General features: G+C 45.8%; 1 protein-coding gene across 10 annotated transcripts in view; it reads left to right on the forward strand.

The window, feature by feature from the left end:
- The window catches only part of CSRNP3 (cysteine and serine rich nuclear protein 3), a 134,869-nt gene that overhangs the window by 110,672 nt on the left and 11,442 nt on the right, over positions 1-12,755 (forward strand). For all 10 annotated transcript variants that reach the window (XM_053264254.1, XM_053264246.1, XM_053264268.1 and 7 more), the window contains 2 exons: positions 5,087-5,346; positions 10,135-10,431. In XM_053264254.1, coding sequence (XP_053120229.1) covers positions 5,087-5,346; positions 10,135-10,431 — 557 coding nt within the window. The remainder of the gene's footprint in view (positions 1-5,086; positions 5,347-10,134; positions 10,432-12,755) is intronic.

The raw sequence follows: 12,755 nt of genomic DNA on the forward strand, positions 1-12,755 counted from the left end.
ACTGTCTACCAGTTTGTTTCTGGGTCCAATTCAAGGTGCTGGTTTAAAGCCCGTTAAGGGCTTTAAAGCCCTTAACGGTTTGGGCCTGGGATACCTGAGGGACCACCTGCTACCAAGGGTTGCTGCCCGCTTGACGAGGTCATCTGATGGGGCTCTGCTCCGCGTGCCAACAATGAGGAAGGCTAGGTTGTCATGCACTTGGGACAGGGCCTTCTCTGTTGCTGCCCCCCAGACTCTGAAATGCTCTCCTGGTGGCTATTCGCTCCTCGGTCTCCATCATAGCTTTTAGAAAGCATGTTAAATCGTGGCTTTTTACCCAGGCTTTTATTTGATTGTCTCTGCTGCTGCTCTTTGTACTCTGTATTGCTTTTATGCTTGTGTTTTAAATTTTTAATCAGATTTGTTAATATTTTTAGCTTAATATTCTAATTGAATCTTTTTTACAATCTTGTTTTTAAATTTTGCTGTAAACCGCCTTGGGATTGTTTTAATGAAAGGCGGTATATAAATTTAACAATTAATCAATCAATCTAGTTTTTTGGTCTCCTATGCTGTCTTCTAGTAAATCAGACAGACTGCTATCATATCTTCAGGACTCAAGCAGCTACTGTGTGGTTCGTATTTTATACTACAGGCTAAGTACGGCTTGCTGCTGTGTGGAAAAACAGGAGCACTCTGAATTCCAATCTGAGGCATCTCTCGAAAGCTAGGAGAAGGGATTCAGTATTAACATCTAGATCCCAAACTCTTTCTGGTTTCTCAGGTTGAGGCGATAGCCAGGAGCACTTTGTATCAGCTTCGGCTGATACATCAGCTACACCTATTTCTGGAGGTAAATGACCTTAAAACAATGGTGCATATGCTGGTAACCTCCAGACTCTACTGCTGCAATACACTCTACTAGCAGACCCGGCGCAAAACATCTGCGCCCTCTTCCCCCGGGCATCTCTGCCTCCCGCCCAGCTCGCTCCCCCCGTTTCTGGCCGGCTTTCAAGCCGTCTGTCTCCTCCCCATCTGCTGCTGCCTCCTCTGGTGGCCGGGCCCACTGCTGCCTCCTCCTCGCTGCTGCTGCTTGCCCACCGCAGCCGAGCCTGCCCCTGCCGCCGCCACCTCCCCGCCGTGGCTGGGCCCGCCGCTGTCTCCCCACCGCAGCCGTTCCCAACATGACCGGGCCTGTCGCCACCTCGCCTGCTTCTCTTCGCTGCCATGAGTCCAGCAAACAGCCAACCGACGCCCAGCCAATCATGTGCCTCCCTCACCGGCACGCATAGCCTTGCCACATCCCAACTCATGGCTGGTGGCTAGCTAAGAGAATTAACTAAGTATAATGATGTGGGGCTGCATTTGTATGTAGCCCAGAAACTACAATTGGTACAGAATGTGGCAGCCAGACTGTCTCTGGAACAACCCAAAGGGACGGTATAACACCGATTTTAAGAGAACTGCACTGGCTGCCGATATGTTTCTGAGCGAAATACTAAGTGCTGGTTATTACCTATAAAGCCATCAATGGCTTGAGTCCAGGGCACTTAAGAGAGCACCTTCTCTGTAGTGATGTGCACGGACTGGTCCGGAGGCCATTCTACAGGCTTCCGGACCGGTCCAGACATGGGCAGTTCGGGGTTCAGGTGGACTGGGGTGGGGGTTCCTTTAAGGGTGGGGGGGAGGGTGTACTTACCCCTCCTGCCACTTTCCCCCCTCCGGCGCACATATTTTAGTCAGCAATTGGGGCAGCAGGATACCTCCCTGCCGCCACACACGTACGTGCATGTCGCGGAGACGTGATGCGTGCGGCGTGTGCACATGCAAAAGGCTTCCTGAAGTCTTTTGCAGCTGAGCGGGGGAAGGGGCGGCATGGGGGCTTAAAGGAGCCCCCACCCCAGTGCCAGACCGCAGCTCCGCGGTTCCGTGCACACCTCTACTTCTCTGCCGTGGACCCTGTCACTTATTAAGATCATTTGGAGAGGTCCGGTTATGGTTGCCACCAGCTTGTTTGGTGGTGACTTGGGACCGGGCCTTCTCTGTGGCTGCCCCAGGGCTTTGGAATATTCTCCCTGTCAAAATAAGAGCATCTCCCCTCTCTGATTCCTTTTACGAAGACCCCCAAGACACACCTTTTTTCTCAGGCTTTTAATTTTAAACTGTTTAATTGTTTTTATACCATGACATTGTTTTAATTTCTTTATTCTGTGAAATTGTTTTAATTGTTTTTACTCTGTTTTATGTTTGTTGTGTTTTAAATTGTGTACACTGCCTAAAGATACACAAATGAGGTGGTATATAAATATGATAAATAAAGAATAAATAAAGAATATCCTTGTGCACACCATGAGCCTGAAGGGATGATAAAGTGGGCAGAAGCTTATGGAAGAAGGAGAGCCTACCCTTCTGAGAGACAACCCCAATCTACTGCAGAAGGCGGTAACTCACCACGGCATAAATAAGTGTATTTATTTATTTGAAAGATTTGTACCCTTCCTTTCAAACCCATGGTTTCATAAGGCAGCTTTTAACCAGATAAAGGTAAATATGCATACAACAGTAAAGTGCTATCAATGCAGTTCTTCTTCTAACAGGGCAATTGGTGTAAATTGGTCCTATTGGCATGAGGTGGGGAGGCAGTCCAGCTGGAGTAGAGCAGGTATCTGATATCTTTGCTTCCCTCCCTCTCTTCCTTCCTTCCTTCTTTCTTTCGTTGGTGTTAAATGGCTGTATGTGGTAGCAAGGGACAATTTATTTGGTGCAGCCCCTGTTGTCTCTCTTACTTTTGAACGTTAGATTGTACACTATCTACGGTAATTTTGGGCAGGGACCTGGCTTTTATTAACTTAATTCACACTTTAAAGTACCATGTATGTTGATGGAACTGCATAATAACAATCACGACTATAACAAGGACTGTCACACAGTTAAAGAAAGTGTAATTGATTGGCCATAAGAGTTTTGGTAAATTAATCAATTCAATCTGCATACATTTTTATATGAGAAAAGCAGCAATTAGATGATACATGAAAGTTTCTCAGCAGGCACCATCCTAGATGGGACTTTGACATTCCCCATTCTCTCTCACCTATGAGAGAATGCTGCTTTGAACACGGCATTTGCCATTAATTAAACATAATTTAAAATGGTTCAAAATCTACTTAATTGAAGGTACTTTTTTATTCAAACAAGATGTTTTAACCAATGAATCTAGCTGATGAACTGAATAAATGGCAGAGCCCTAACAACAATTCCAACAATAATAATGAATTAAATATGTTCAATGCTGAATTAAACATGGATTCTGACATAGGAGGCAAGGTAGATAAAAATTGATGCGTGGGTGGAGGCCAGGTCATTGCTGGAGCCACGTTGCCACACACAGGCTGCTGAAGGTAGGGAGTGCCGCCGCTCCACAGTGGGCCAGGGCTGATAAAGAAAGGACCTTATCATCTACTTTTAGATGCTTCTCATCCATCATTCCCTCTAACAGAATTCCAGATGTTGTTGACTACAACTCCCAGCATCCCCAGTTGTGATGGCCTCTGGCTGGGAATTATGGGAGTTGTAGTCAGAAACATCTGGGATTCCCTGTTAGAAGGAACAATGGTCTCAACACACACACACTCAGTTGCCCTTTAGAAGCCTTTTGTGAAGGCTTCCCTTTGCTTTTAAAGGGGAATCTTCACCAGATTTCCCCTTTACAAGCCCGCAGGTCTGCCACAAACCGGGCTTGGTTCGGTCCGATTGCGGACTGGCTGGACTTCTTGAAGGCCGGTTCAGTTCACGATCAGACCAGTCGAACTGGCTTGATTCATGCACACCCCTAAATGCTAGGGGTAGGAGAAGAGAATAGAAAGTAAAACCAAATGTGAACAGAACATATTCATGCAGTCCTGAGGAGAGTTTTTCTGAGTGCATCCTCCATTATAGAAGGTAAACACCTAACATGGCAGGAGGCCATAAAAGAGTCCCCATTTGAGAATATTTTAATTAAGTTCCTGTACCTGTGGGTAAGACAGGCATGCATATGAAATGCAAACAATGCAAAAAAGAAATGCAAGGCCTGGTCACCAGATTGAAACAACATTATGAGAAATGTGTACCTACCTTCTAAAAATGAAACCTACATCTATATCTGAATATGTATATAATATTATATAAATATGATATAATGAATACTAGTAGGCCCGGGCACAGAGCATCTGCGCCTCTAGTTCAGCCCAGCCAGCGCCCTCCCCCCACACCGGCATGCCTGGTTTTCTGGTTGGTCGGCCAGCCGACAGGCTGCCCCTCCCACACTTTCCTTCCTCTGCCTCCCACCTCCTCCTCCCAGGAGCCAGGCTAGGGACCGCCTCCTCCTCCTCACCCTGGCGGCTGGGTGGGCCAGGGCCAGGCACCGCCGCCTCCTCCAGCTGACCGGCGGCCGGGCCAGGGCCCGCCGCCGGCTCATCCTCATCCCGGCACCCAGGCCCGGTGGGCCAGGGCCAGTCCATTCTGTCTCTCCCGCCTCCTCCCGGCGGCCCGGCCAGGCTGACCCCACCGCCACCACCTCCTCCTCACCCCAGCAACCAGGCTCACCGCTGCCGCCATTATTTCTCTCCGACATCGGTGGCAGCTCCCTCAGGAACTCTCGCGAGAGGTTGCCACGCATCCCCATGCATCCAAGATGGACCGACCGTCATGGAGAGTTAATTATATAGATATTATTTATATTAGACAACAAGAATGTATTTTTATTAGAAAATGATTAAATATAATATTTCTGACTAGTAATTTAAATTGTGATTTAAATCATAAAAATCAAGTCCTTCTGTTAAGATAATTAAACCATGATTTAAATCAATTTGATTTAAATAAAATCAACCCTGATTGGAGGTAAGAGGAAAGAGTACATTCACCACAGACAGTCCTATGTAAGTGAGGAAGGGGGAGAGTTGCAGTAACTCCTTCCCTTTCCTCTCTTCCGCTTATGCCCAACTCTTCCAACTTCACCCTTGATTTCCCAGGCAGAATAACTCTGTCCCTGTTAGCCTGGAGGATCATACTTGCTGTGAAATGGTTGGACTGGTTTTATTAAAACTGTCATTTGTTTTCACCCTAGCGTCATCAATCCTGAAAAGGGAGAAGCGGAAGAGGACAAAAAATGTTCATTTTAATTGTGTTACCGTGTACTACTTCACAAGAAGACAAGGGTTCACAAGTGTCCCCAGCCAAGGAGGCAGCACCCTGGGCATGTCTACCCGTCACAACAGTGTGCGCCAGTATACACTTGGGGAGTTTGCAATGGAACAGGAAAGGCTTCATCGGGAGATGTTGAGAGAGCATCTAAGGGAAGAAAAACTGAACTCTTTAAAGCTCAAGGTAAGAAAACAAGGCAAGGTAGCCTTTTTGTCTGCCACTGCATGAGCATGAAACGATAACTGTGGAATTGGCACTTCCTTCCTTGGCAAGAATACATCTCCACTTCTAATATGGCTGCAGTTCAATTGTCCCACACAAGCTGGCACCTTCCCCATTTCTCAAATTAACCCCTCTGATTTTTTAAATAGGCTTCCACCTGAGCTTTTTAAGCTCCCTTCCTGCTAGGATGGTTATGTTTTCCACCTCACGGAAGTTCTCACTGTGACCAGAATTTACATATGGTGCAAGCAGCCTGGTGTGGAGTATTTGTTGGTGCGGAATGCCAAAGATTTTGGTCTGTCACTGAAGAAGTGCTCAGTGTCTCGTTGATTCAGTGTAACAGAGAACCGGACTGGTGTGGAAAATAAAACAGCCAATTGTATTTGTAATATATGGTATCTAGTACAGGGTGGGCCGCCTTAAGGCTTCCAGGAGCCTCTTTTTTCTTTTTTGGCCGGAGCCTTGAGAGTTATCAGCACAAAATAGTGGCTTGGGAAAGGGCCGCAAAAAGGCAATCACAAAAGGACAATGTGTAAGAAAATTTACATTGACAAAATAAGGGAACCCTTGAGTCCCAGGAGAACTTTGCTGCAGGTCAGGAGGGGAACAGGTGGGGTTGCTTTGTGGGAGAGGAAGCTGGAGAGAAATTAATAGGAGAACAGGTAAAATCAACCCTGAGCACTCAATGGGATTAAAAATGGTGCAGCCCCCACTGCAGTCCCCAGTTTCAGTTTCCAGGTAGGGTGTGATGGTAAAGAATCACTGCCCGAGACACTGGTGCCCATCATTGCGGACAAAAGTGGGCTAGGTAAAGCAAATCCCATTCACAGGGATGTTTGCAGTCTGGCTCTTGTTTTTATGCTCTTAAATTTCTCACACGTGGGCAGAAGCCACGTGGCAAATGGAAAGTGCTGAAAAGGGCAATCCAAGGGAGAGGCCATGTGTCTTGTGCCTGTCATCTGCTTAACGTCCACAGAGGCAACTGCAGTATTTGACCAGACAAAAGTGGCAGTTTTTAAAATACTATTTTCAGAGGCTGCTTTGAAATGGGCGTCATCCCGAGAACAATCGAAACTGATTGCAGCATTACCCCACCCAGAATGTTCCCATGAAAGGAGTAGAATCAGCCCTGTCACTGCAAAGAGGGAGCAAAGTGGACCGTACTCCACATCTCTTTGGATCATTTTGAGCTCCTTGGTGGGAGATTGGGATATGAATTGAATAAACAAACTGACAAATAACCAGCAAAGTTTCTTGGCAGCTGTAGGAGCAGAACTGATGAAGCGACTCTGAGTTTGATGCAGTGCTGTCCCTGCTGCAAGCTATTCAGGAGCTCCCCCTAGTGTATGTTGTGTGGCACAAAGAGCACCTATTGGATCATCCATCTATCCGTCAAAAATAATGCACATTCTAAACTACATGCTATTTGCCAGACATGGTGCTCAGAGCAAAACATAACATAAAATTATGCTTGGTTGCACACCCAAGCTATTTGGGTGAATCTGTGGGGCTCTTTAGAACCAAAAAGCAAATGGCTATGCCAGAGTGTGCCATTAGATTACCATAGGCCTAGTACTGAGGCCTTGGGTTGCATAAACCTGAAAAACTGTGCGTAGCACCTGGACATGTATATTTGACTATGTTTTGTGGGGAAATCAGTATATAAATATAATTTAATAATGATGATGATGATGATGATGCCCATAGGGGCCACAGAAATCACCATCAGCCAATTACAAAAAGCAACTTTACTGGGAACAGCCTATATTCTGCGACAATATCTATAATAATAACAGCAACAATATTAATAATAAAATTCAGCCATCCCAGGTCCTTGGGAAGGACTCGATATCTGGATAAAACAAACCAGTCAATAACACCTGTCTGACTGTGTAAACAACAACAATAATTTGGCTAATACCTGTAGCCAAAAATTGGTGGGACCATAAAATTGAAAAAGTTGTGGAAAATGAAGATGCAAAAATATTATAGGATTTCTGACTACAAACAGACAAAACATCTGCCACACAATACACCAGATAGAACTGTAGTTGAGAAGAAAGAAAAACAAGTTAAAATAGTCGACATAGCAATACCAGGGGATAGCAGAATAGAAGAAAAAGAAATAGAAAGAATAACAAAATACAAAGATCTACAAATTGAAATTGAAAGGCTGTGGCAGAAAAAGACCAGAATAATCCCAGTAGTAATTGGCGCCCTGGGTGCAATTCCAAGAGACCTTGAAGAGCACCTCAACACCAGAGGGGCCACAGAATAGACATGTTCTCAATCAATAAGGCTCTACACACGATTGGTGTGTAGAGCCTTACTGGGCTCTGCGGGGAGGGCCACTCACATCACTACAGAGCCTTTGACTACAGGGCGTCAAAGTTATAAATGAAATGAAATAAATAAATAAATAAATAAATAAATACCATCTCCATCACGGAGCCAGTAGGGGCAGTGGGGATTGGGGGCCTCCTGGTCCCCAGAAGTCCCAGGATGCCCCGAGCGAGTACGTGGGGCATTCTTGAGGGACCCCCAAAACTGGGAGGCTTGTTGTAGCTTCCTGGTCAGGGGTCTACTCGTGTGTCACCGCAGCACAGAGCTGCGCTGCGGTGGCACACGATCAGGAAAACGGAGTTGGCAGAGCGAGTGCTCTGCTAATCTCATTTTAGGGGAGGGGTTCTTAAGCGGGCTAGCTGTCATTGAACCACCGGGCTCTCAGCAAGAGGAGTTGACCACCTTGTTCACATACTCCTTCGAGCTTCCAGTGGGTATATGTGTCTGGCCACAGTTTGAAACAAAATGCTGGTCTAAATGGATGTTCTGATCCAGCGAGGCAATGATACATGAAGTGAAAATCATGCAAGCTTTCCACTTTCCTCCCATCACCCATACATTAAGAGTCCAAATGGTGCTCCGTATTAAAGTAAGCATTACTAATAAATTACAAAAAACACACCACCCTTTTACTGTAAGCAGGGCCACGTTGAGACAGGAAGTAACAACCGCAGTTACTTCAACGTTCAGTTTTATTCCAGGCATGTCACATCCAGGCACCAACTTATTGTGTCCTTTCTTACCTTTGTTGCAGTACAGGTAATATTTTTCTCCAGTGTGTCACTGACTTACTAGTACCCTCAGACACATCATTAGTATTGCTCAAAAGACAGGGTAGTGAGGAGGTGACATGGCTTCAGCTATAACTGTAGCTACCTTCACACAAGGACGTATTGATCCTAGCATCAACATTGCCCATTAAAAGTGGCAGATTTAGCAGCACCCGCCTGGAATAGAAGCAGCGGCAGGAAGGAGGTTTAAATATTCACGTTTGAATTTTCTGTGTAACTGTAACTGAAACATATAATTCTTTATGGCTTACTAGCTCAGGGACAGAACAGGTGATGGAAAGGATCTCCTTCTGTCTGAGATGTTGGAGAGCTTCTGCCAGTCAGAGTAGACAGTACTGGGCTAGATGGTCCAATGGTTGGACTCAGTATAAAGCAGCAAAACATATTCATATATGTTCTAACGTTCAGAAACAGTGACCAACATCCCAAAGGAATGTTGCACTTGCACAAGATTGTTGTGCTGCCTAATTGTGCTGAGTCTGGATTCCAGGCTAGTGTTGCACTAGTGCAGGGCTGCTCAACTTTGGCCCTTTGGCAGATGTTGGCCTACAACTCCCATAATCCCTTGCTATTGGCCACTGTGGCTGGGCATTGTAGGAGTTGTAGTCCAAAAACAGCTGGGGGGCCTAAGTTGAACAGGCCTGCACTAGTGCAACAAGATGCATAACCTGTGGCATGCCTCGTATATTTTTCAAGGAACTTGTACACAAGAGTACAATTTCAAATATCCTTGTACAGCAACGTGCTCTTAAGAATATTTAGTTCAGTGAGGTGATCTTAAGAACACAGGAAAAGCCCTGCTGGATCAGGCCTGAGGCCTATCTAGTCCAGCATCCTGTTTCCCACAGTGGCCCTCCAGATGCCTCTGGAAAGCCCACAGGCAAGAAGTGAGGGCATGCCACCTCTCCTGCTGTTGCTCCCCTGCCACTGGTATTCAGAGGCATCCTGCCTCTGAGCCTGGATGTAGTCTATAGCCGTCAAGACTAATATTTATCTGTTTGTCTGTCTGTCTGTCAATCATATTTTTAGACCGCCTGATATGTAAATCTCTAGGCGGTGTACAAATCCCAACATTAAAAACCACTGGTTAAAACACAATAAAAACAATATAAAACAAATTATTAAAATTCTAATTAAAAGCTTGTGAGGAGAGTCTTGAGGGTCTTCCTGAAAACAAACGGAGAAGGAGATGCTCTTATTTCAGCAGGGAGCATATTCCAAAGCCCTGGAGCAGCCACAGAGAAAGCCCAGTCCTGAGTCACCACCAGACGAGACAAAACCGTAACTGGACCTCTCCATAGGCCATTGATAGCCCTGTCCTCCATGCATTTGTCTACTAGAACACCTTCTTGAACTAGTGGAATTATGTTCATTACACAAATACTGCATTAGGATGTTAGCCAATAGGAGCCGATGTCAGCCCTTTCAAGTGTCTGCTTATAATTCTTGGTTAGTGGGAAGCTACTTCCACTGAACCTCACATAGTGCTTTTTTATTTGGGGTTTATTATGTGGTTTTGTTGTTTCTCTTAGCTGCATTTGAGCAGAGAAGTAAACAAAACACCTCTGCTTCTCAGAAAAGCTCTGACACCTCTTTTAATGGCTGTATATCTCAGATGACTAAAAACGGCACAGTGGAATCCGAGGAAGCAAACACTTTGACGCTAGATGACATTTCTGACGATGACATAGATCTAGACAACACAGAAGTTGATGAGTACTTCTTCCTCCAACCTCTGCCCACCAAAAAGCGAAGGGCCCTCCTGCGAGCTTCAGGAGTCAAGAAAATTGATGTGGAAGAAAAACATGAGCTGCGAGCCATCCGCCTTTCGCGGGAGGACTGTGGCTGTGACTGTCGAGTCTTCTGTGACCCGGAAACATGTACTTGCAGCCTTGCAGGCATCAAATGCCAGGTGAGAGCTTTACTATGGTTTTATATTAAGGGTGAGGGAAGGCAGAGGGGGAGCCAACATTTAATTCCAGTTCTTTGCATTAAAATGTCACGAAAACACTCACGCACACACTCACGCACATTTATCCAAGTCTTAGATGAACATGGGTTGCTCATTTCACTTCATCATGGTGGAAAGTTCCAGGGATGACCCCTTTAGTGAGGATTTGTGTCCTTCTGAGAGAATTTTGGAGACCTATGGTGCCTTTGTGATTATATCAACTTATTTATACATATTATTATTATTATTATTATTATTACATTTATATCCCGCTCTTCCTCCAAGGAGCCCAGAGCGGTGTACTACATACTTGAGTTTCTCTTTCACAACAACCCTGTGAATTAGGTTAGGCTGAGAGAGAAGTGACTGGCCCAGAGTCACCCAGCAAGCATCATGGCTGAACGGGGATTTGAACTCGGGTCTCCCCGGTCCTAGTCCAGCACTCTAACCACTACACCACGCTGGCTCTATTAAGGCAGAGTACATTAGAAGAAGGCAGCACAACTGCTCTTCCTGCATCAAGGAACAATTCTTGTAGCACCTCCTCCTTTCCAAGGTATATTCCAGTTTTAGTTAAGTGCAGTTGAAGTGCAGCATTCTTGACGTTTTAGAAACCCCACAAGTCACAACATAGGAAGAATTGTGACCTTTTTGTTTAGCTCTTGCTACATTTTGTAATGGAGAACATATACCAAAGTACCACATACTTGCTGCTTTTGCTTTAAAGATACAGAAATGGCAACTGGGATAGAATCAGCCCCATTTAAACAGGGGGAAAGACAATGCACAGGCATATTGTATAGCTATACATACACCTGAGAATTTTTATATAAAATGAAAGGCAGCATATAAATCTATCTGACAAATTAGAGTTGGTCTTTAATCTGCACTCAGGCAGAGCAACAACTTAACTTTCCTTTTACTCTGTGCCTTCAAGTCAGGCCCCCCCCCGGCCCGGTTTCATTTGTTGCATTTATGTCGAGTTCTGATGAATTTTATCTGGTAATGGAAAGCCCAGAAGTCAGTTTTGCAATTCAGCAATTGGTGTCCCTTAGTTATAGAGAATTCTCCCTACTTAAGGGATCCAGAATTGCTCTTGTTTCCTTCCTTATGATGTTGCACTGCACTGCAAATTCACATCTCCATGTGGTTGGTACAGATCTGATGCGGCCAGTGGTTAAGCAATTAGAAGTGGGCTGTAGAATCACATGACCCTACGTTTTGGGGTAAATTCCTCCCACTAAGTCTAAGGTACTGCTAGGAGTTGGGCTTGTGGGGCAGGGAAGGAGCAAGAAACCAGAGAGCTCACTGACTCTTTTTTTAAGTGTGTGGATTGTGTTGCCCCTACTTTGTACACATAATCCTCCACCTTCTCCTCGCTTCCTCATTAAGAGAAGGCCCTTGTTTCTCATTCCCTCCCCTCCTCGCCTATTTCCACTCCCCTCCCCCCCACCGGCAGCACCTGCAGAAGAATGTTTCTGAGGTGCTTCAGGGCTGGTTGGGGGCACTCTTCAGAAGGCCTCCTTTGGGAGAAGGTAGGCCATGGGACTGGAATGAGACTGGAGAGGCAATGGGACTGGAAAGCTAGTCTTGTGGTAGCAAGCATGACTTGTCCCCTTAGCTAAGCAGGGTCCTCCCTGGTTGCATATAAAAGGTAGATTAGAAGTGTAAGCACTGGAAGATATTCCCCTCAGGGGAAGAGCAGAAGGTTTCATGTTCCCTCCTTGGCTTCTCCAAGATAGGGCTGAGAGAGATTCCTTCCTGCAACCTTGGAGAAGCCGCTGCCAGTCTGTGAAGACAATACTGAGCTAGATGGACCAATGGTCTGACTCAGTATATGGCAGCTTCCTAGGTTCCTATGTTGCTAAGCAACCTTAGCTGGGTTGCTGGGCTAGGTGTTGCAGGGAAAGAAGGGAGGGATGTGAAGGGAGCAGTGGGTCAAGAAAAGGACTTGGCAAAGCAGCCAGTTGTGGGGTGGACTCTCAGCATTTGACTCTGCTTCTGTGCTAAATACAGCCTTCCCTGCAAAACCAAGCCTAGAGGAGGGATGCTGGAGCCTGCCACAAATGGCTTGCTGGATCAGGAGAGCGAAGCAAGCCATACTTGGAAGAAGCTCTCCTGGTCACAAGCTTGTATCTAAAGTATGCCTTTCATGTCACGTGGGGTTTGGCCTTAATAGAGAGGGGACTCTCAATACTCTTAATACTGAGAGGGGTGGGCCTCCCTCAGTAGTGAGTTCCATAACCAAGAAGACCTTCTCTCAGGTTAGGGGGAACCTTGGCTAG

This window comes from Hemicordylus capensis, chromosome 1 (genome assembly GCF_027244095.1).
Source record: "Hemicordylus capensis ecotype Gifberg chromosome 1, rHemCap1.1.pri, whole genome shotgun sequence".
NCBI lineage: Eukaryota > Metazoa > Chordata > Lepidosauria > Squamata > Cordylidae > Hemicordylus > Hemicordylus capensis.